The following is a 23,714-nucleotide window of genomic DNA, read 5'->3' as shown; positions in this document are numbered from 1 at the left end:
GGTGCTCCGCAGCTTGTGGCTCCCTTTGTACGCAGGGAAGAGGAGAGGGCCGGCCCCGGGGTGCCCTCTATGCTTCCCGCAGAAGCAAAGACTTTTCCACACAACCACTGCTTATACCACTTCTGTTTTTCTAAGCAAACTGTGTGTATGTGTGTGTATTCACACGTGTGCGTGTACTAGTCCTAGGGCTTGAACTCAGGGCCTAAGCACTGGCCCCAAGCTTTTCTACTCAAGCTTAGCATTCTGCTAGTTTAGCACCGCTCCCCTTCTGGAATATTGTTGGTTCCTTAAAGATGAGTCTCACAGACTTTCCAGCCCAGGCTGGCTTCGACCTGTGATCCTCAGCTCTCAGCCTCGAGTAGCTACAAGTATAGGCATCCATTTCTTTTTGTTGTTGTTGTTACTATAAAGGTGATGGACAGAGAGACGACAGTGCTGTAAGTCAGATCATAAGTACATTTCTTCTTGGACAATGTCCCCCCTTCCCATGCTCTCTCCCACTTGTTCCCTCCAGCCCCTACCCACCAGCTGCAGAGTTCACTTCCCTTATCATGTGCAGTGAGCACCCTTTGTACTTCATTTCTGTGTCACCGTCTACCCTCCCGAAGACAGATAAATGACCATACAAGACAAAACAACAACAGCTACAGAAACCTCTTGTTTCCATTTCCTGGATTTCATTTTGATAAATATTATTCTGTCTGATCAGAGGCACAGAGGGTTTTTCTCTAAGAGTATTATACACATCCATTTCTTACCTTACATTTCCCACCTTTGGAAAGCTCTTCAAGTTAAATAAAACCGTCACCATTGAGGACAACATGGATCTGCCCCATTACTGGTGGTTAAAGTTGAGAGTGCAACAGGTGAATTATGAATTGATAACAGCAAGTGAGCACATGGCTGGAGGTGAAGTCTTCGCATCACGTGTGGCTCTGTGGTCTGTCTCCTCCTTTCTGCCCATTGGCTTCACCAGTCATCTCCGTGTCCCTGGTGGTATGTATAGGAGCAGAAGAAGGCCATGTGCTAAGATTAGGTCCTTAGGCCCTGTCTATGGATGGCTGGACCTTTGTGGTGAATTCTAGTTTGAAGGTGACTCAGTAAAGGGCGGTTCACACATCACAGATGAAAGTTAAGACACCTGCCAGAGTTTCATTGCTGCCATTAAACAGCTGTGTCTCCTTAGCATTTTCCCCTGTGGATTGCTAGGTTGGCGAACTCCATCGTCAGCACCTCCAGAAATGTATTTAAGGATGAAAGGTAGAGAGGACTTGGCTCTGCACTCTGTGACTGTGGCTCACATTTGTAATCTCAGCTTCTCAGGAGACTAAGATTGGGGGACCACAGTTCCAAGCCAGCTCAGGCAGCCCATGTTTAAGCCTGGAGATTCTATTAAATTCTATTAAATATTTTGTTGGCAAAAGTATTTGTTTTTAAGCTTTTGTTGTTGTGGCATTGACCATGTGGTTCTATCACACATTGGGGAAAAATGCTTTGCCACTGAAATTCCAGAACATTACAGCCAACTTTTGTTTTTAAAACCCAAGTGTAGGAAATGGACTCATTACCTTGCTGACATAACTGTAACCCCTCTGTACAGAATTAGCAAAATGAGTCCTTTCCCATAGCTTAGTCCATTCCTTCCCCTCTCCACTGCTCAGCATGCTCCCTTCCTAGGCAATACCAGACCCATGTAGTAAAGTCAGTAAATCATCAGCCTCCAGCCCTCTGTACCTTGGGATGGCACTCCTCTGGGGCAGCTACCACCCTAGAAGGCCGCCAGAGCCCCTTAGAGTCACTTCAGGTCTGGGCAGCTGCAGGACCCTTGTCTACTATACATCCTAGTCCACCACGATGAAGCCCCTGGCCCGCACGTCCACACCAGGGTCTCCGCCTCCTGGCCCCTCCCAGCCCCTCCTAACCCCCTAGGTTACATAGATCACCCCAGACAATAGCCGGCGCTGCTTCTCACTTCTCCCTTGTGAGAAGGGGTCTTGCTGGTCCCCCTTTCCTAGCAATAAACCTGTTCATTGTTCTTTGTACCTGAATGTCTGTGTGGTTCCCTGGCAAAGTCTGACTAATCTAATTGAGCCAACAAGTATCCTTATAAAAAAAACACCCCAAAACAACTCTAAGCGTGACTCAAAATGTATGTGCTCAAGTAAGTATGTGTGTGTGTGTGTGTGTGTGTGTGTGTGTGTGTGTGTGTGTCATGAACTTGCTGAAAACAACCTCATTTTAATGCATAAAAACTCACCATGGTGTGAGAAGAAGTCTTTTCTACCAAACTAGAGTGCTTCTGTCATATCTTTGCTTAACTGGCTCTGCAGGCCAACAGAAAAAACGTGAGCTTTAAAACTCAAACCGCGAAGAAGCTCAGAAGATTGGGCACCTTACAAATGTGCCAGAGCTTTCCCCTTACGTGAATGCTCATGTAATGGCAAGTGTGTAAAGTGTTGCAGGACTACATCAAAGCTCATTCTGTTTGTTTACGTCAAGGTCCTTCAAATAAGAACCTTTTATTTCTTTACTGAGATTAAGTGAGAAGTAAATTTCACAGTATTGTGGGGGGGTTGGTCTTACCTAAAGTCACAGACACATTTTAACCATTGTCACGGTCTACAAAGCTTAGGAACGCTACAAACTTTGACACTACACCTATCTTTTCTAAGTCGGGTGATACATACATTTCTTTCCTTCTGCTCAGTGTCAGCCATTCCCTCGTTCTTGCTCGTCCCCTCCCTCCCATCGCTGCCCTCGAGTTGCTTAGTTCACGTTCATCAAGGTCCGGTGCAGCCGATGGACTCCTGTGGTGTATTTTTTCATCCATTGCCCTCTGGTGCTTTGCCCTCCTCCTGACTTCCCTCAGGTGTGCAGGTATATATACCATGAGGTCAGGAACATGGAGTCATCTAACAATGATGCAACAAATTAAGAAGAGGTCCTTTGCTTCTTGAGTCCTGTTTACGTTGTCCTATCTTGTTGCAGTTTGAATTTAACATCTGCATATCAGGGAGACCATGTGCCGTTTGTCTCTCTGATCTTGGCTTATTTCACTCAACATGATTTCTTCTGGTTCCATCCATTTCCCTGCAAATGCTATTGTTTTGTTTTTTCTAATGGCTGCATAATATTCCATTGTATATAGGTACCACAGTGTTTGGATCCATTCATCTGTAGTGGGGCATCTGAGTTGTTTCCATATCCTGGCTATTGTAAACAGTGCTGCAGTGAACATGGAGGTGCATGTGTCCTTGTATCCTGGTTCCTGTTGCTCAGGATAGATGCCTAGGAGTGGTATGCCTGGGTCATAGAGGAGGTCTAAACTTAGCTTTCTGAGGACCCTCCAGACTGCTTTCCAGAGTGGTTATATTAGTGTACATTCCCACCATCAGTGCAGTAGTGTTCCATTTCTGCTAGGTTTTCCTTGTTTAGTGAATAAAGATTCTGGAAATAGTTCTTTATGATCATTTTGATGTCTTGGATGTTTGTTATAATTTTTGCTCTGGCATCCCTGATCTTATGGATTTAGGTCTTCTCTCTTCTTTTTTTTACTATGATGTGTCTAGAAGTGTTCTTCCTGGATCCTGTTTGCTAGGTGTTCTGTATACTTCTGATATGTAGGTGAGATTTTATCTTTTAAGATTAGGGAAATTTTAGGTAATAATCTAGTTGAATAAGTATTGCATCCCCCTATTCTGTATCCCTCTCCTCCATCAATTCCAGTTATACAAAGTTTGAATTTCTGAGCATTGTCTGCCCGTTCTTGGACTTCTCTTTGGTAAGTTCTGAGTATTTTCTCCAAATCTATGACTTTTTCTCCAGCTGCTGCATTTTGTCTTTGGCTCCTGATATTCTATTTTCCATCTCATTCATTCTGTCAACTATGGCTTCCATTGTGTTTTGCATGGTGGAAATGGAACCATTTATGATATCTATATTGGTTCACAAAGTGTTAATTTCATTTCTAACAGCTATGTACCATGTCTATTCTTGACTGCATCTCTTGAAATTCTTTGGCTATCTCTTCTTTGTATTTGAATCGTGGATCTATTCATCACCCTATTTCTTTGGCCAATTCCTTCATCATCTCTTTCATTGATCATTTGTCCTCCATTTCTTCTTTACTCTCACTAGAGTTCTTTCCTGAGTTGCTGCTGGCTGTGGAGTTGTTTTTCTGTCTTGACTATTCATGCATTTTATAATTTTTTTGCTGCAATGTTCACCAGAGGATCTGGGGATTAGCAGAGTCAAAGCCCAAACTCTGACTGTTTTTGGTCAATAGGTGGCAGCCTTTGCTTGGTTCTGGGTTGTTCCTGGTTGGTTGTCAGTGGTGATCTCCAGTCACAGGCTGACTGAAAGGAATTCTGCCCAGTCTGCAGCCAAGAATGAGCAGGTTGATGGGTTTTCCAAGGTAGTAATTACTTTTAGAAGGGTTGGGCTTGTGATGGGTGCACTGGGTGTGTTTTTGGTTGTGTGTGCCTTGGCCCTGGGTGGTTTCTCTCCTCTCCAGGGGTGCTTGATCCCTTGCTTCTTATGCATACGGGCATGCTCCGCCCACGGTCAGCACTCACACTCATGGCACCCCAGACTGGACAGGGATTTCAGCACACACAACACCCGTGGGAGTGTGCTGGCCGCGGGGTCAGGTATGCTCTTTCCATGCAGGAGCTGGAATTCAGGTGCCCCGGGTGGGCAGATTCTGTGAGGAGAGAGGCCCAGGCCTCCAGCCACAGGGTTGCTGCCTGGCGTGGCACACACATCGGTGCCCTGGGTGCTGGGGGGGGGGTAGGGAGTGGACGTCCTCTGCTGCTGGGCATCCCAGCTAGCAGGGGAGGGGTGGACACTTGCCTCTGAGCTTTGCCAGGTGTGAGTGCAGCTTAGCTCCCCAGCTTGGCAGGTTTGGGTGGGGGTAGTGGCGGAGAAGGCTTCTGTCCTCTCTGCCCCCTTACAGTGTGGCAGTCCTTCCTGGGCAGGGCAGTGGGGGTCCAGTAAGCCCTGCTGGTCACCGCCAGTGTTGGCCTCTATGGAGGAGGCCCCCCCCTGGCAGGATACGCAGGGTCCTGGGACCGGTTGTGGATTGACCAGTGTGCTGTGGGAGGTGCTGCACTCCTGGTCTCAGCCTGTCTGCGCTATCCCGGTGGGACTCTTCTACATCAGGGTTCCCACAGATCCCTGATGGTGCTGAGATGCTGAGCAGCTGCAGGGCGCTGTCCAGGCCTGGGGTGCTGAAACATGTTCCCGCCCTGTGTACACGGGGAGGCCCCTCTTTGTGTGCACAGTTGACTTTCTTCCCCACCCTTCTTTTCTCCGTCTGTTCCTGTGATTCTCTCTTACTCAGTTGTTTTGCTGTTGGAGGTCTCTTGGGGGTTTAGGGGGTGTGGATTCTCCTTTCTCTCTTTTTGGTTGGAGAGACTTAGGGTGAGTCTTGGGGTCCTCCAAATAAACACCTATAACTCAAATGTTATTTTCCGTGGTTTAAGGTCTGTTTCCCCGAGTATGTAAGGTACAGTGGATACAGTGCCAACAATGGTTTCAATCTTCATTAGTAACCTACAGGGCTATATTCAGCTAAATTTAATCAGTTCAATAAGTTGTGGTTTCTAAACTCTCATCATGACCATGATTGAGATTTGTTGTCACAGATTTGATCCTCTGCAGCATTTACAGTCAGACCCACAGGAAGATAAACAACTCTTACCAATATTTTTTGGTCAAACTTAACTGTTGTTGTTAATAAGTTCCAGGTAAGCCTTGCTTAAAAAATGATTTATGAAGTTCTCCTCGTTGCTTCAATTGGAAATGAAAAGGGCCTCTTGGCATAGACGCTCACTTGATCTGTCAGTCACTCCCTATCCACCATGGGACATGCCATCTCAGCACCTAGTAAGAAGAGACCTCCTAGACCCCCGGGACAGAGCTAGTCCTGGTGATAAAGTCTACCCCGAGGCACTTGGAAAAAACTGCACAAATGAGGGTGGATGGTACAAGATCCTAAATGGAGTCACTCTGTGCTTGCCCTTCAAAACTCACCAGAGCCAGGAGGTCAAAAGAAAATATTTATAAGTATGCCTATTTAATGCCCATACCCGTCTTTCTTGTAAGTGGACAGGAACTTACACTCTTGACCTTGATACCTACTATGTCTACTTATACTGGGTCTCCCATACATACTCTATAGTGCAAACATCTGTAATCCAGGTATCTATAGTCCACATACTGTAAGATCAAGGCCTCCCACTGGGACCTTAAACACTGCAATCCAGCCATAGCTTCAGAGTGGTAATTCTTAACCAGTCCATTTTGCTCTCCCCTATGCAGTTGCTGGATATTAATCAGTCAGAAGTAGTCAGGGGCCTGATCCACCAGTCACAGGGCCACCTGGATTGCAAGAGAGAGGGACTTGCCAGATCATCCACCGTTTGCCCTTTCCACTGTGACTGGATGGCTGCCGGTCCCTCTGTGTTTGTGTGCCCCCTAGTAATGTTTTGACTTACTGTTCAGTCTCTGCCTCATAAGACTTCTTTCAGATTTCAGCCAAGGATGCTTACATGTGTTCACCACCCAGGAAGGGTTACTGCTGCCTCCTCCTGGACTAGCTTTACAGATTTGGTGCTCCTTTTTAACTATCAAAAGTTTGGAATGGTAAGCCTGCTCAGGGAACAATGGACGCTTCTCTTCTCTCTTCTCCAGGGGAAAGCATATGTGGATGCACAACCCTTTGGTATCCCCAAGGGACAGCAGGCAGAACAACCTAGAAGTCTCTGCCCAGCACCATAAACCCAGATAACTGGTGTACCTGGGAGTACCCCATGCTAATGGGTCACTTCTACATTGGTAGCCATACCCCCTCGTGCCTGCCCTAAGTTGGCTCTCTGCACACCAACAGATCATGAAGGGTACAAGATGGGCTCTCCCCAATGAACTCCCTTCTTCCTGAACCACGTGGCAGTCTCCTCTCAAAAAACTGTACACTTGGGTGCTGAGAAATCATAACCTTCTACGTACTCTTTTGGAAATGACTTTATTGATTCATTAATACAGTAAATTGTGAACAGTCAAGGACTGCCCTAGAACATGATCCAGCTGCTAACAATCATTTAGAAAAACAAGGTCATGATCCAGTTCTTTCCAGGCTGAATCCACTACAGATTCCTGATAATGTGTGCCCATGTAGCCCAACATAGTTATGATTGAAATGAAAAGTCCAGAAACAGAGGTTCTCTCTCTTTCACCCATTCTGAATGTTGGGGACGGTGCTCCTGGAGAAGGCTCATATGTCAGATCTTTCATTTTGTCTTTTTTTTTTCTTAATTTTTTCCAGCCCAATGACTTTAAATAAGGACCTGGACACTGTCTCTGAGCTTCTTTTGCTTAAGGTTAATACTCTGCCACTTGAACAATAGTGCCACTTACACCTTTTTCTGTGTATGTGGTACTGATGAAACAAACAAGGGCTTCGTGTAAGCCAGGTAAGTGCTCTACCACTGAGCCACAATCCCAACCCCAACTTTCATTTTGGAGTGTTCAGATGAGAGCCCTGGAGAGGCTCCTGACTACAGAGGCAGAGCAGAAAGGCCAGGATGATTCTTGACGGTGACCACCCAGTAGCCATCAGACCCCAGGGTGTAAAAGGTCCAGTATTTGTAATGATGACAGAAATCGACACAGATCTGGACCTTCTGAGTAGTCCCCATGTCTCTCAATGACTGCTCCAACTGAGCCTGAACCTGGGCAAATCTCTCAGGTTCGAAGTCCCCTACCCACCGTTCATGATGGGGGTAGAACTCCAGAGGGGCAGGATAGATCCCTTGTCTCAAACAGCTCAGTCTGGCTGTGTGGCTCAGGAGGCTCTGCAGGACAGAAATGGAGATGTGGTTTCCATAGAAACTGAAGAAGCTGAGGTGGGAGCACTGGCTCAGGGCGGGCAGCATGCACAAGAGCTGGGGATCCATGATGGCACAGTCCTCCAGGGCCAGGGTCTCCAGGGTGCCGGCCCCGTGCTCCAGTAGGGCTCTCAGGGGCTCAGGACTGAAGTTGTCCAGGGCCAAACTCCTCAGACGCAGGTGCTTGAGTTGCCTGGAGCAGGGACACTGGGACAGGAACCACAAGTCAGCCTCCTTCAGTGGACACGAACTCAGAGACAAGGTCTTCAAAAGGGTGAGGTTCCTGAGGATGGTGGGCAGCTGTCCATAAAGGAAGAAGACTTTGTGCACATACAGCTCCTGCAGATGCTGCAGCTGTCCCAGATGTACAGCGTATTTGCAGGAATATGAGAAATTCTTGTATCTGCAAGTGACGTTGACTCTCATCCTGGAGAATTGGAGGATGCGAAGGTTCTTCATCTGACTTAGGTAAGGGACAACTTTTTTCATGGTTTCTCGATGCCAGAATTTATTCACCTTTAGCTCCTGGATGGAGTCCAGCCTCACCACACGCAGAGCCTTCTGGATTTCAGAGATGGAGTCAGACAGAATCATCAGCTTCCTGGAGCACAGCTGGACTCGTTCTTGCCTCTGCCTGGCCCACTGGAGCAGGTGGGCTTGGAGAGCATCCTGGGTGCCATGTTTGATGGTCAGGTCCATGAGTACAATCAAGGGCTGCTCTTCAGTCATCATTAAACGACAGCTCTCTGTTGGCTTGTCAGTCAGGACATCTGGATAAGCGACTCGGGCCATTGAAGGGTAGCCCTCTATCCAGATGTTGGGGTGCTCATTCCGCAGGTCGAGAACTTGCAGTTTCCACTGACTGGGGCGCTCTTTCTTGGCCAGTAGCAGATGGAGCCCATCCAGGACAGCGCTGAAGGTTTCCAGGTCTGGAGACTCTGCCAGGTCCCCCAGGGGGAGGCAGGAGAAGGGCCAGGCCTGCACCAGGGCCTTCAGCACCTCTGTGGGGCCCTGGGCATAGACCTCTATGAAGAGCGAAGGGAACAGCAGCAGAGGCAGATCTTCCAGGGCAGAGATGGCCAGGGCCTGGTCGCTCAGCAGACTCTGCATGACCAGATACTGGAGCGAGGGTGGTGTCCTGTCGCTCATCTTCAAGGCCAGAAGTGGAGCAGATGTGGACCAGGTGTGCAGGACTCTCTGAATCCCAGCAGGGCTAGGCACTCAAGGCAGACTCCAGGCTTCTGCTCTTCTCTGGCCCTTTGGCATCTTTATACCCCAGTCCCACCCTCCCCTCTGTGTATCTAGCAATGGGACAGCAGATTCTGATGGGATTTCTGAGTAACACCCACCACACCCTGGCTGGGTCTAACAATCTAGATTACTTGAAAGAGAGATTCTACTCAGAGTGATAAGATTATAGACAGGACCCACTGGGCCCAACTTCCATTTCAAATGTGTAACACACACACACACACACACTCACACACTCACACACTCACACACTTTGGCCCTTATTTGTTAACCCTTTGAGAAATTTCCACAGATATTTCACTACCTTGAGCCTGCAAAAGTTCCAAGAACATCAGCCAGCCCAATCTGATAGCATCCACAAACACTTCTCTTGAAAATTATTTCCCTCCCTCCCTCCCTCCCTCCGTCCGTCCCTCCCTTCCTATTTCCCTCCCTTCCTCCCTCCTTCCCTCCCTCCATCCCTTCCTCCCTCCCTCCCTGCCTTCCTGCCTTCCTTCCTTCCTTCCTCCCTTCCTTCCTTCCTGTCTTTTTTTTATTGTTCCTCTCACAACTTGAATTGAGGGCATGGCCAGTGTCCTTGAGCTTCTTTTCCTCAATGCTTTTGCTCCAATATTTGAATCACAACACTACTTCCTTCTTTTTTCTGTGGAGTTTATTGAAGATAGGAATCTAAGTCATGGCAGAGATATGGCTGTTTATCAGAAAACCAGAGAAATACAGTGAGAAATGTCAAGGCAGAGTCCCTAAAAAGGTGGATAACATGGCAGGATTACCCAACACTTCCTAGTCCTCACTCTCAATGTTAATAGACTTAACTCTTTAATTCAATGACATAGATTCACTAGTAGGATAAAAGAGCAAGATCTATCCATGTGCAAGACACATCTTGCCAAGAAAACCAAACATTTTGAATGTGAAAGAATGTAATAAAACTTTTCAAGAAAATTGCTCCCATAAACAGGTTGGAGTAGCAATAATAATATCAGAAAAATAGATTTCAATTTAAAATTAGAAGAGACAAAGGGCATTACAAACTAATAAAGGGATCTCTTCTAGAAGTTTCTAACAATTCTAAATATATATTCACCAATATCAGAACACCCAACTTCATCAAACTAAAACTACAGGACCTAAAAAAAACCCATAGAATCAAAAATAGTAATTGTTGGTGATTTTAACACACCACTGTTGCACTGGATAAATGAACCCATAAAGTGTAACAGAAAAACCTCAGAACTAAATCCCCTAAATATCTGCATTGACTGACTAGCCTTCACAGACATCTACAGAATATTTGACCAGGCATCATCAGAATACATATTTTTCTGAGAAGCACATGGAATATTTTCCAAAACAAATAATATGTAAGTCTGTGCAGAAAGTCTGCACAAGTTCTGAAATACTAAAATTATTCCCAGCATTCTGTCAGACCACATGATGTATTATTATAGTTCAATATAAACAATCATCATGGGCTGGGAAGTCAATGGAACACCAGACCCCCTGGAAATATTACTGGAAGGGATAGGAGAAGCAGGAAGGCTCCTTGGCATAGGCCAAAACTTCCTAAATAAAGATCCAGAATCACCACAAGTTAAATAATAACTAGATGAATGGAACTGAAAAAACTGAAGAGCTTCTGCACAGCAAAGGACACAGTAGCTAGACAAATAGCCCACGGAATGGGATAAAATCTTTACTTGCATTTCATCTGACTAGTGCCTCCTATCTAAAATATAAGTACAGCTAAACAAATTAAACCTACCAAAAACAAAATCTCAAAGTAATGACTAGCCAGCTAGAGATTTAAAGAGTGATTTCTATGAAAAAGAAACATGAATGGCCCATAGACACATGAGGAGTTATTACACATCCCTAGCCCTAAAAGAAATACAAATCAAATCAACATTGAGATTCTACCTCATCCCAATTAGAATGCCTACTATTAAAAAACAAACAAAAAAAAACCATCCAAAAATCCCTAACAATAACAGATGATGTTGAGGATATAGCCAAGAGGGAACAATACTACAAATGTTGGTGGGGAATGTAGACTTGTGTAACTACTAAGGAAGGCAGTATGGAGGTTCTCCAACTAACCAACCATAAAACTTCATTCTTATGCAAATGGCCCAAACCAGGTCACATTAAAACAGCACAACCCTGATCTCTGCGGCACTGATACCCTAGCTAAGATATGGAGCCAACCCAGTTTCCCCTCAGTGGATAAATGAATGAAGAAAATGTGGTATATATATATGCCATGGAACTTTATGCTTCCATCAGAAAGAATGTTATTTCCCTACTCATGTGGAAATGGAAGACTTTGAGAAAATTACACTAAGTAAAGTAAGCCAGACCCAAAGAAACAGAATGCACGTTTTCCCTTATTTGTTATCATTCAAATGTGCCTATAAATGTACGGTAAATCCAAAGTACCACTTCCAGTTTTCTGGTGGTTAGTCTCAGACACTTTCCTGCCCTGGCTGGCTTTGAATCTCAATCATCAGATCTGGGCATCCTGAGTAGCTAGGATTATATCTCCATCTTCTCTTATCTTATATTTTGTTCCTCAAATCATTGAGCTGTTTGAGCTTATTTTCATACATGGCCTCTCACAGTTTGTTGACATCCTTCTTTCTTTTGTCTTTCTTCTTTGCTGTTCAAGAGACAACTGTTACTGTGCATTGTTGACCTTTCCAGGCCCTGGTTCATTTGTCTGTTTGATCTTGTCTGTACTCTGCACTGAGGTTTAGGCAGCCAATGTAAGTCCACTGGCTGGAAGTGTTCAGCCCTGTGGTCCTGCAGTTAAGGTGGTGTTACCAACGCTTTCCTTCCTCTCTGGCCCTCAGCTTGCTGGAATCAGAGCCTTCCATCTCTATGTGAGCTTGCCATTACAGTCTTTGCCCAAATACTATGGCTGCATAACCCAGAAATCCCTAAGCCCTGAGTGACCTCTGACTGCCAAGTTCCCTGATTTGGGGTGAATCCCACCGCCTGCTGGGGTCAGGCCATTTACAAGCAGTCAGGGTGAGGACATTACTTTGTGGTTTGAACTATAGCTACCCATGGAGGCTAGTTCCTTTCTTCTTTCTTTCTTTCTTTCTTTCTTTCTTTCTTCCTTTCTTTCTTTCTTTCTTTCTTCCTTTCTTTCTTTCTTTCTTTCTTTCTTTCTTTCTTTCTTTCTTTCTTTCTTTCTTTCTTTCTTTATTTCCTTCCGTCCTTCTTTCTTTCTTTCTTTCTTTCTTTCTTTCTTTCTTTCTTTCTTTCTTTCTTTCTTTCTTTCTTTCTTCCTTTCTTCCTTTCTTTCTTTCTTTCTTTCTTTCTTTCCTTCCTTCTTTCTTTCTTTCTTTCTTTCTTTCTTTCTTTCTTTCTTTCTTTCTTTCTTTCTTTCTTTCTTTCTTTCTTTCTTTCTTTCTTTCTTTCCTTCCTTCCTTCTTTCTACTTGTTTCCTTGCTGGTGGAGGAGAACAGAAGAAACATGCTGGAGAATTTATTGAGCAACAGTGAGGGGTAGCAACCTTACTGTGGGATTGGAGATTGTGCAAGTAGATGGGGCTGGAATTAGGCTTTTATACATTCTGAGCAAGGAGGTAGAGTTTACTTTGGTTCTGTACAGGGGCGATGATTGCAGATGTGGACAGAAGATAAGGTAGGTGCGCATAGAGAATATTGGCTGCCTTATCTTTAGGGAGCAGAAGGGAGTGATCTTACTTCCAAAATCTCAATCTTTGTACGGTTCACACAGCTCTCCATCTGTCTTGTCTTGGCTGACTTTCTGGGGGTCCAATTCTCAGCCTTCTGGCATTCCAACCTCCTAACCCTTTCCTGCCTCACAGCTCAGCCTCAGTGCCCCCTACAGGTTAGGCCTACAATAGAATGTGGATGGCCAGGCTGAGGTCCCATTTTCCAGCCTGTGTCAAGCATGTCCATGCACACCTGGGGTCTAGCCTGACATCTGGATGCACCTGAGATAATACACTGGAGCTCATTCCTTCAATAAGACTTTATCACAGGGCCTGGGTGCAGTCCCTGAGCTCTATTGCTCAAGGCTCCCATTCCGCCTCTTGAGCCACAGGACCACTTGCAGTAATCTAGTGGTTTGTTGAAGATAAGAGTCTCATGGACTTTGCCGCCCAGGCTGGCTTGGAACTGAGATCCTCATCTCTCAGTTTCCTGAGTAGCTAGGATTACAGACATGAGCCACCAGCTCTTGGAAGTTCCTTTCATTTCTCATACAGCCTTTGGTGACTGAAGTTCTGGGTGGGTCAGCCAGACTGGAGTTGTGGGACCTCCCCCCCCCATGTGGAATTTGGAGGGTGTGAGGTCCCTGTGACTCTGGTGGAGTCCTTGCTACTGGGCTGGCAGACTGGTTCCCCTTTACTGGCCCAACCCTGGGGCTGCATTCACTGATTCATCCTTTTGCTGCAGTGAAGTTTCTAAAAGTAACGGGAAGATTCCCTCCCTGGAGCCTCATTCTCCTGGATGAGGTCACAGCACTGGATGTGGACGGGCAGATAACCAAACATGTTTTACAGCTCGTGTTTTTCTGCTGATGAGAACCTCAGCTGCAGAGTCTGAGGGCATGCTCCCCAGACCTCCAGGGGAGTCTGAAAGAAGGAGAGGGACACAGTGGCCACTGAGGCATAATAAGGCTTGTCACCCACAACACATCATCTGCCTGCACTATTGTCATGTAAGCTGCCAGCCGGAGTCCCCGCTGAGCTGAAGCTTCAATGATCTTCTTCCTCCTCTTCTGCCTTTCCATGCCTGGAATTTCATCGCTCAATTCCAGTTCCTTCTCCAGAATGAAAGCCCTGGTCCGGGTGGATGGAGACATGATGATTGTGGGGTTTTTCCCCCTCAACGCTTTGCAACTGGACTGCAGGGAAGATAGCTCGGCCCAGGATGAGCACAGAACACCATGGGACATGCCATCTCAGCACCTAGCCAGAAAAGATCTGCTAGACCCCCAGGACAGAGCTAGTCCTGGTGATGAGGTCTACCCCGAGACACTTGGAAAAAACTGCACAGATGAGGGTGGATGGTGCGAGATGCTAAATGGAGTCACTCTGTGCTTGCCCTTCAAAACTCACCAGAGCCAGGAGGTCAAAAGAAAATATTTATAAGTATGCCTATTTAATGCCCATACCCGTCTTTCTTGTAAGTGGACAGGAACTTACACTCTTGACCTTGATACCTTCTAGTCTACTTATAAGGGGTCTCCCATACATACTCTGTAGTGCAAACATCTGTAATCGAGGTATCTATAGTCCAGTTACAGTAAGATCAAGGCCTCCCACTGGGATCTTAACCACTGCAATCCAGCCCTAGCTTCGGAGTGGTTATTATAACCAGTCCATTTAGCTCTCCCCTATGCAGTTGCTGGATATTAATCAGTCAGAAGTAGTCAGGGGCCTGATCCACCAGTCACAGGGCCACCTGGATTGCAAGAGAGAGGGACTTGCCAGATCATCCACCGTTTGCCCTTTCCACTGTGACTGGATGGCTGCCGGTCCCTCTGTGTTTGTGTGCCCTCCAGTAATGTTTTAACTTACTGTTCAGTCTCTGCCTCATAAGACTTCTTTCAGATTTCAGCCAAGGATGCTTACATGTGTTCACCACCCAGGAAGGGTTACTGCTGCCTCCTCCTGGACCACATGACACCTCTGCCTTCTATCCCCAAGCTTAACTCCACCTGCTAGCAGGAAGTAGCTATAGAGATTTGGTGCTCCTTTTTAACTATCAAAAGTTTGGAATGGTAAGCCTGCTCAGGGAACAATGGACCCTTCTCTTCCCTCTTCTCCAACCCTTTGTTATCCCCAAGGGACAGCAGGCAGACCAACCTAGAAGTCCCTGCCCACCACTATAAACCCAGGTAACTGGTGTACCTGGGAGTACTGGGAGGATCCTGGCTAATAGGTCACTTCTACATTGGTAGCCATAGCCCCTCGTGCCTGCCCTCAGTTGGCTCTGTGCACACCAACAGATCATGAAAGCCACAAGATGGGCTCTCCCCAATGAACTCCCTTCTTCCTGAACCACGTGGCAGTCTCCTCTCAGAAAACTGTACACTTGCGTGCTGAGAAATAATAACATTATCTGTATTATTTTGGAAATGACTTTATTGATTCATTAATACAGCAAATTGTGAACAGTCAAGGACTGCCCTAGAACATGAGCCAGTTGCTCACAATCATTTAGAAAAACAAGGTCATGGTCCAGTTCTTTCCAGGCTGAATCCACTACAGATTCCTGATAATGTGTGCCCATGTATAGCCCAACATAGTTATGATTGAAATGAAAATTCCAGAAACAGAGGTTCTCTCTCTTCCATCCATTCTGAGTGTTGGGGTCGGTGCTCCAGGAGAATGCTCTTATGTCAGATCTTTCATTTTGTTTTTTATTTCTTATTTTTGCCAGTCCTATGACTTGAAAGAAGGACCTGGACACTGTCTCTGAGCTTCTTTTCTTAAGGTTAATACTCTGCCACATGAACAACAGTTCCACTTCCAACTTTTTCTGTGTATGTGGTACTGATGAATCAAACAAGGGCTTCCTGCAAGGCAGGTGATCGCTCTATCACTGAGCCACAATCCCAACCCCAACTTTCATTTTGGAGTGCTCAGATGAGAGCCCAGGAGAGGCTCATGACTACAGAGGCAGAGCAGAAAGGCCAGGATGATTCTTGACGGTGACCGCCCAGTAGCCATCAGACCCCAGGGTGTAAAAGGTCCAGTATTTGTGATGATGACAGAAATCGATACAGATCTGGACCTTCTGAGTAGTCTCCATGTCTCTCAATGAATGCTCCAACTGAGCCTGAACCTGGGCAAATCTCTCAGGTTCGAAGTCCCCTACCCACCGTTCATGATGGGGGTAGCACTCCACAGGGGCAGGATAGATCCCTTGTCTCAAACAGTCCAGTCTGGCTGTGTGGCTCAGGAGGCTCTGCAGGATAGAAATGGAGATGTGGTTTCCATAGAAACTGAAGAAGCTGAGCTGGGAGCATTGGCTCAGGGCGGGCAGCATGCACTAGAGCTGGGAATCTGTAATGGCACAGTCCTCCAGGGCCAGGGTCTCCAGGGTGCCGGCCTCATGCTCCAGTAGGGCTCTCAGGGGCTCAGGACTGAAGTTGTCCAGGGGCAAACTCCTCAGACGCAGGTGCTTGAGTTGCCTGGAGCAGGGACACTGGGACAGGAACCACAAGTCAGCCTCCTTCAGTGGACACGAACTCAGAGACAAGGTCTTCAAAAGGGTGAGGTTTCTGAGGACGGTGGGCAGCCGTCCATAAAGGAAGAAGACGTCGTGCACATACAGCTCCTGCAGATGATACAGCTGTCCCAGATGTACAGCATATTTGTAGGAATATGAGAAATTCTTGTGTCTGCAAGTGACAGTCAGTCTCATCCTGGAGAATTGGAGGATGCGAAGGTTCTTCATCTGACTTAGGTAAGGGACAACTTTTTTCATGGTTTCTCGATGCCAGAATTTATTCACCTTTAGCTCCTGGATGGAGTCCAGCCTCACCACACGCAGAGCCTTCTGGATTTCAGAGATGGAGCCAGAAAGAATCAGCAGCTTCCTGGAGCACAGCTGGACTTGTTCTTGCCTCTGCCTGGCCCACTGGAGCAGGTGGGCTTGGAGAGCATCCTGGGTGCCATGTTTGATGGTCAGGTCCATGAGTAAAATCAAGGGCTGCTCTTCAGTCATCATTGAACCACAGCTCTCTGTTGGCCTGTCAGTCAGGACATCTGGATAAGAGATTTGGGCCATTGAAGGGTAGCCCTGTATCCAGATCTTTGGGTGCTCATTCCGCAGGTCGAGAACTTGCAGTATCCACTGACTGGGGCGCTCCTTCTTGGCCAGAAGCAGATTGAGCCCATCCAGGACAGCGCTGAAGGTTTCCAGGTCTGGAGACTCTGCCAGGTCCCCCTGGGGGAGGCAGGAGAAGGGCCAGGCCTGCACCAGGGCCTTCAGCACCTCTGTGTGGGCCCTGGCATAGAGCTCCACGAACAGCGAAGGGAACAGCAACACCGATAGATCCTCCAGGGCAGAGATGGCCAGGGCCTGGTTGCTCAGCAGGCTCTGCATGGCCAGATACTGGAGCGAGGGTGGGGTCCTGTGGCTCATCTTCAAGGGCCAGAAGTGGAGCAGATGTGGACCAGGTATGCAGGACTCTCTGAATCCCAGCAGGGATAGGCACTCAAGGCAGACTCCAGGCTTCTGCTCTTCTCTGGCCCTTTGGCATCTTTATACCCCAGTCCCACCCTCCCCTCTGTGTATCTACCAATGGGAGAGCAGATTCTGATGGGATTTCTGAGTAACACCCACCACACCTCCGCTGAGTCTAATGGTCTAGATTAATTTAAACAGAGATTCTACTCAGACTGATAGGATTATAGGCAGGACCCACTGGGCCCAACTTCCATTTCACATGAGTAACACACACACACACACACACACACACACATACACACACACACACACACACACACACACACACACACACACACCTACACACACATTTCCTGTGCTTATTTTTTATCCCTTTGAGAAATTTCCACAGCTATTTCACTGCCTTGAGCCTGCAAAAGTTCCAAGAACTTCAGCCAGCCCAATCTTATAGCATGCACAAACATTTCTCTAGAAAATTATTTCCCTCCCTCCCTTCCTCCTTCCTTCCTTCCTTTTTCCCTCATTCTTTCTTTTCTTCCTTCCTTTGTTCCTTCCTTTGTTCCTTCATTCATTCATTTGTTCATTGGTTCGTTCCTTCATTCCTTACTTCCTTCCTTCCTGTCTTATTTTTATTGTTCATCTCACAACTTGAATTGAGGGCATGGCCAGTGTCCTTGAGCTTCTTTTCCTCAATACTTTTGCTCCAACATTTGAACCAAAACAGTACTTTCCTCTTTTTTTCTGTGGAGTTTATTGAAGATAGGAATCTAAGTCATGGCAGAGATATGGCTGTTTATCAGAAAACCAGAGAAATACAGTGAGAAATGTCAAGGCAGAGTCCCTAAAAAGGTGAATAACATGGCAGGATTACCAAACACTTCTCAGTCCTCACTCTCAATGTTAATAGACTTAACTCTTTAATTCAATGACATAGATTCACTAGTAGGATAAAAGAGCAAGATCTATCCATGTGCAAGACACCTCTTGCCAAGAAAAACAAACATTTTGAATGTGAAAGACTGGAATAAATCCTTTCAAGAAAATTGCTCCCATAAACAGGTTGGAGTAGCAATAATAATATCAGAAAAATAGATTTCAATTTAAAATTAGAAGAGACAAAGGGCATTACAAACTAATAAAGGGATCTCTTCTAGAAGTTTCTAATAATTCTAAATATCTATTCACCAATACCAGAGCACCCAACTTCATCAAACTAATACTATAGGACCTAAAAAAAACCCATAAAATCAAAAATAGTAATTGTTGGTGATTTTAACATACCACTGTTTCACTGGATAAATGAACCCATAAAGTATAACGGAAAAACCTCAGAACTAAATCCCTTAAATATCTGCCTGACTAGCCTTCACAGACATCTACAGAATATTTGACCAGGCATCATCAGAATACATATATTTCTGAGAAGCACATGGAATATTTTCCAAAACAAATAACATATAAGTCTGTGCAGAAAGTCTGCACAAGTTCTGAAATATTAAAATTATTCCCAGCATTCTGTCAGACCACATGCTGTATTATTATAATTCAATATAAACAGTCATCATGGGCTGGGAAGGTGGCTCAGTGGTAGAGCACTTACCTTGCATGCATGAGGCCCTGGGTTCCATTCCTCAGCACCACATAAGCAGAAAAAAGCCATAAGTAGCTCTGTGGCTCAAGTGGTAGGGTGCTAGCCTTGAGCTGAAGAGGTGAGGGACGGTGCCCAGGCCCAGAGTTCACCCCACCATTATTGACCAAACACACACACACACACACTCACACACCAACCAGTCATCATAAAATCTCTATAACTCATGGAGACTGAATAATATATTGTTGCAGAAGAAGTGGTTCATTGAAAAGATCAGAATGGAAGTAGAAACACAGGATGGAAGATAGACAGCCTGTGCCACAAATAGTGCTGGCAGTTTTGGCTATCCACATGCAGAAAACTGAAGTTAGATCCTTCCATAACACATCGCACAAGAGTCAGTTCCCATTAGATCACAGACATCAATGGAACACCAGACCCCCTGGAAATATTACTGGAAGGGATAGGAGAAGCGGGAAGGCTCCTTGGTATAGGCCAAAACTCCTAAATAAAGACCCAGAATCACCACAAGTTAAATAATAACTAGATGAATGGAACTGAAAAAACTGAAGAGCTTCTGCATGGCAAAGGACACAGTAGCAAGACAAATAGCCCACAGAATGGGATAACATCTTTACTTGCATTTCATCTGACTAGAGCCTCCTATCTAAAATGTAAGTACAGCTAAACAAATTAACCCTACCAAAACCAAAATCTCAAAGTAATGACTAGCCCGCTAGAGATTTAAAGAGTGATTTCTATGAAAAAGAAACATGAATGGCCCATAGATACATGAAGAGGTGTTCCACATTCCTAGCTATAAAAGGAATACAAATCAAATCAACTTTGAGATTCTACCTCATCCCAATTAGAATGGCTACTATCAAAAAACAAACAAACAAAAAAAAAATCCAAAAATCCCTAACAATAAAAGATGATGTTGAGGATATGGCCAAAAGGGAACAATACTACAAATGTTGGTGGGGAATGTAGACTTGTGTAACTACTAAGGAAGGCAGTATGGAGGTTCCCCAACTAACCATCCATAAAACTTCATTCTTATGCAAATGGCCCAAATCAGGCCACATTAAAACAGCACAACCCTGATCTCTGCGGCACTGATACTCTAGCTAAGATATGGAGCCAATCCAGTTGTCCCTCAGTGGATAAATGAATGAGAAAAATGTGCTATATATATCCCATGGAACATTATGCTTCCATCAGAAAGAATGTTATTTCCCTACTCATGTGGAAATGGAAGACTTTGAGAAAATTACACTAAGTAAAGTAAGCCAGACCCAAAGAAACAGAATGCACGGTTTCCCTCATTTGTTATCATTCAAATGTGCATATAAATCTATGGTAAATCCAAAGGATAGTAAAAGACTTGGACATGATTAATCAAACAGCCTTGTAAATACTCACACAGTGAGAAGAAAGGATGTTATGCTTAGAAAAGGATCACAAGGGTTCAATTTGCATGATGGGATCATATAAAATGATGCTAATCAAAATGAACTCTAAGAAATGGAAGCTAGCCCGATTTCATTGCATTCTCTGTTCCTTTTATTTCATTTTTCTTTTCTTTCTTGCCTCTTTTTGTTGTTTTTTATTTCTGTGCCTTTGTCTTGTATGCACATTTATCTCATTTGGGAGAGGATGGGGAAGCGCGGAAATGGTGGGAAATGAACTTTACACTTTGGAGGGGAGGTCAGTGGGAAGGAGAAAAAGTGGAAGGAATGAAGGACACCGTTTTAAAGGAAATGTACTCAAATTGTAATCCTTCTGTATATCATCTTCACAATTAAATTTAAAGGTTAACAGAAAGCTTCTCAACGACTTTCTGGTCAGACTGGCTTTGAACTGCCATCCTGACATCTAGTCTTCCTGACTAGGAGAATTAAAGGTGTGAGCCACCAAAGTCCTGTAAGTCAATATTCTTTCTTTTTCCCTCCTTTCCTCTCTCCCTCCCTCCCTCCCTCTCCCTCCCTCCCTCCCTCCCTGTCTCCCTCCCTTCATCCCTCCCTCACTTCCTTCCTTCCTTCCTTCTTTCCTTCCTTCCTTCTTTCCTTCCTTCCTTCCTTCTTTCCTTCCTTCCTTCCTTCCTTCTTCCCTCCCTCCGTCCCTCCTATACCCCTCCTCAACTTACTTTCCTTCCTGCCTTCCTTCTTTTTGGTGTGCTAGGTGAACAGGAGGTGAATATTTCTTATTCTCAAGTCATGTTTCATCAAATCGCAGTGACTACAGTTTAACTACTGAGAATTCTCATCCAAGAGTACGCATGAGCTTAAGAAATAGATTTAATGTTCTCATGAGGGAGTATTCAGTATTTGATGGCAATTCCCCTACACAACATCTTTTCAGCAAAATTAGATCTATGTATGTTGGACCTTGATGCTGGCTTGTTTCAGGTTTTTTTTGTGCCAGTTGTGGTTGTCTGTTAAAATCTTAGAAAGAGGGAGGGCCTCTTTGTCTTGTCACTCAAAAGAAAATTAGCTGCTGCTGTCCTGTGTATCACACCTGTAGTCATACGCACTCAGGAGGCTGAACTCTGAGTTTCATGATTCAAAGCCAGCAACACAGATGAGTCCAAGGGACTCTTGCCTCCAGTAAACCCACCAAGAAATAGAAGTGGAGCTGTGGCTTGAGTGGTATGCCTCAGCCCTGAGGGAAAAAGCCAAGTCAAAACAAGAGGCCCTGAGTACCTTCATATAAGGAGAGAGACAGGGAGGGAGAGAGGGGGGGAGATAGAGAAAAAAGAGAGAGAGAGGAGAGAGAGGGAGGGAGGGAAGAAGGACGGAGGGTGACATAAGAGAAGGCAGACAGGAAGAAAGGAAGGAAGGAAGTGAAGAAAGGAGGATGGAAAGGAAAGAAAGAAAAAGGGAAAAAGACAGAATAAAAAGAAGGAAGGAGGGAAAGAGGGAAAGAAAAAAGGGAAAGAAATAAGGAAATTTGTAGAACTCGTTGTGAATGCTATAAGGTTGGACTGAGTGATTTTCTTTGAGCCTTTTGCTGGCTCAGGGCAGAGTAACATTGGAAATGTCTGGAGGGAACAAGATATAAGGGAGGGAAGTCTCTGTGTCCATTTTATTTCAGATTTGAAAGAGAAGCTTGACTGAGTGGGTCCAGTCTATAGGGCCATTGGTTTTGTCCCGGAATCCTAGTTTGAATTAATCTGCAAGGTGGCACCTTTCCAGGTGTGCTGGGTGTGTCTCAGAAATCCCATCAGAGGCTGCTCTCTGATTGGTGGATCTGCAGTGCTGAGGGTGGGGTTGGATTATAAAGATGCCCAGGGTCCAGAAAGAAGCAGAGTGCTCTGGAGTCTGTAGTGGGTGCCTGGCCGTGCTGGGAGGCAGAGAGCCCCTCAAAACTGGCCCACTTCTGATCCACATCTCATCCATCAAGATGAGCCTCAGGAACCCACCCTCCTTCCAGCATCTGGCCATGCAAAGCCTACTGAGCAACCCATCCTGGGCCATCTCTGCCATGGAGACTCTGCCAGTACTGGTCTTCCCTTCACTCTTCATGGAGGTCTATGCCAGGGCCCACACAGAGGTGCTGAAGGCCCTGGTCCAGTCCTGGCCCTTCCGCTGCCTCCCCCTGGGGGACCTGGCAGAGTCTCCAGACCTGGAAACCTTCAAGGCTGTCCTGGATGGGCTCGATCTGCTACTGGCCAAGAAAGAGCGCCCCAGTCAGTGGAAACTGCAAGTGCTCAGTCTGCAGAAGGAGCACCCCAACATCTGGACATGGGGGTACCCTTCAATGGCCCGTATCTCTTCTCCAGACATCCTGACTGACAAGCCAACAGAGAGCCACTGCTCAGGGATGACTGAAGAGCAGCCCTTGATGATCACCATGGATCTGACCATCAAACATGGCACCCAGGATGCTCTCCAAGCCCACCTGCTCAACTGGGCCAGGGAGAGGAGAGAAAGAGTTCAGCTGTGCTCCAGGAAGCTGCAGATTTGGTCTGACTCCATCTCTGAAATCCTGAAGGCTCTGCATGTGGTGAGGCTGGACTCCATCCAGGAACTGGTGGTGAGTGAATTCTGGAATCGAGAGACTATGAAGATCTTTGCCCCTTATCTCAGCCAGATGAAGAACCTTCACCTCCTGAAGCTCTCCAAGATGCGTGCCGACTTCTACACTGCCAGCCAAAAGAACTCTTGGTATTCCTGGAAAATTGGGGCCCATCTGGGCCAGCTGCAGCATCTCCAGGAGCTTCATGTGCACGAAGTCCTTTTCCTTTATGGAAAGCTGCCCGCCATCCTCAGGAGCCTGAGGCCTTTGAAGGCCTTGTCTCTGAGCGCCTGTGCACTGCAGGAGGCCGACTTGAGGTGTCTGTCCCAGGCCCCCTGCACCAGGCAGCTCCAGCACCTGCAACTGACCAGTTTGTTCATGGATAACTCGAGTCCTGAGTCCCTGCGAGACCTGCTGGAGCACGTGGCCAGCACCCTGGAGACCCTGGCCCTGGAGGACTGTGCCTTCACGGATGCCCATCTCTCGGCCATCCTGCCGGGCCTGAGCCAGTGCTCCCAGCTCCGCGTCTTCAGTGTTTATGGGAACCACATCTCCATGGCTGCCCTGTACAACCTCCTGAGCCACACGGCCAGGTTGGGCCACTTAAACCGAGGCCTCTATCCTGCCCCTCTGGAGAGCTACCACCCTCAGGAGTGGGGGCTAGAGAACATCGACCCTGAGAGACTTGCCCTGGTTCTGGCAAGCTTGGGGCAGGTATTGAGAGACCTGGGGCCAACCCAGAGGGTCCAAATCTGGGAATCGTGGATGCCAGGATCTCGAAGTATCTGA

General features: G+C 46.2%; 3 protein-coding genes across 3 annotated transcripts; 1 reads left to right on the top strand and 2 right to left on the bottom strand.

Annotated features, from left to right (window-relative positions):
* Positions 1 to 7,556: 7,556 nt before the first annotated feature.
* LOC138820037 (PRAME family member 12-like) lies at positions 7,557 to 9,035 on the bottom strand. Its single transcript, XM_070011677.1, has one exon. It carries the CDS (start codon positions 9,033 to 9,035, stop codon positions 7,557 to 7,559), a length of 1,479 nt encoding a protein of 492 aa, XP_069867778.1.
* Positions 9,036 to 16,171: 7,136 nt separating this feature from the next.
* LOC138820036 (PRAME family member 12-like) lies at positions 16,172 to 17,269 on the bottom strand. Its single transcript, XM_070011676.1, has one exon. It carries the CDS (start codon positions 17,267 to 17,269, stop codon positions 16,172 to 16,174), a length of 1,098 nt encoding a protein of 365 aa, XP_069867777.1.
* A 5,041-nt stretch (positions 17,270 to 22,310) lies between these two features.
* On the top strand, positions 22,311 to 23,714 carry LOC138820035 (PRAME family member 12-like). Its single transcript, XM_070011675.1, has one exon. The coding sequence runs from the start codon at positions 22,311 to 22,313 to the stop codon at positions 23,712 to 23,714; it is 1,404 nt and encodes a 467-aa protein (XP_069867776.1).

The sequence above is a fragment of the Dipodomys merriami genome, unplaced genomic scaffold (genome assembly GCF_024711535.1).
Source record: "Dipodomys merriami isolate MVZ:Mamm:240054 unplaced genomic scaffold, mDipMer1.0.p SCAF_84, whole genome shotgun sequence".
Lineage (NCBI taxonomy): Eukaryota > Metazoa > Chordata > Mammalia > Rodentia > Heteromyidae > Dipodomys > Dipodomys merriami.
This window is presented reverse-complemented; position numbering and strand designations above follow the sequence as displayed.

Coding starts and splice junctions, on each gene's coding strand:
- LOC138820035 (XM_070011675.1), top strand. CDS start 22,311: ATGAGCCTCAGGAACCCACCCTCCTTCCAGCATCTGGCCATGCAAAGC.
- LOC138820036 (XM_070011676.1), bottom strand. CDS start 17,269: ATGAGCCACAGGACCCCACCCTCGCTCCAGTATCTGGCCATGCAGAGC.
- LOC138820037 (XM_070011677.1), bottom strand. CDS start 9,035: ATGAGCGACAGGACACCACCCTCGCTCCAGTATCTGGTCATGCAGAGT.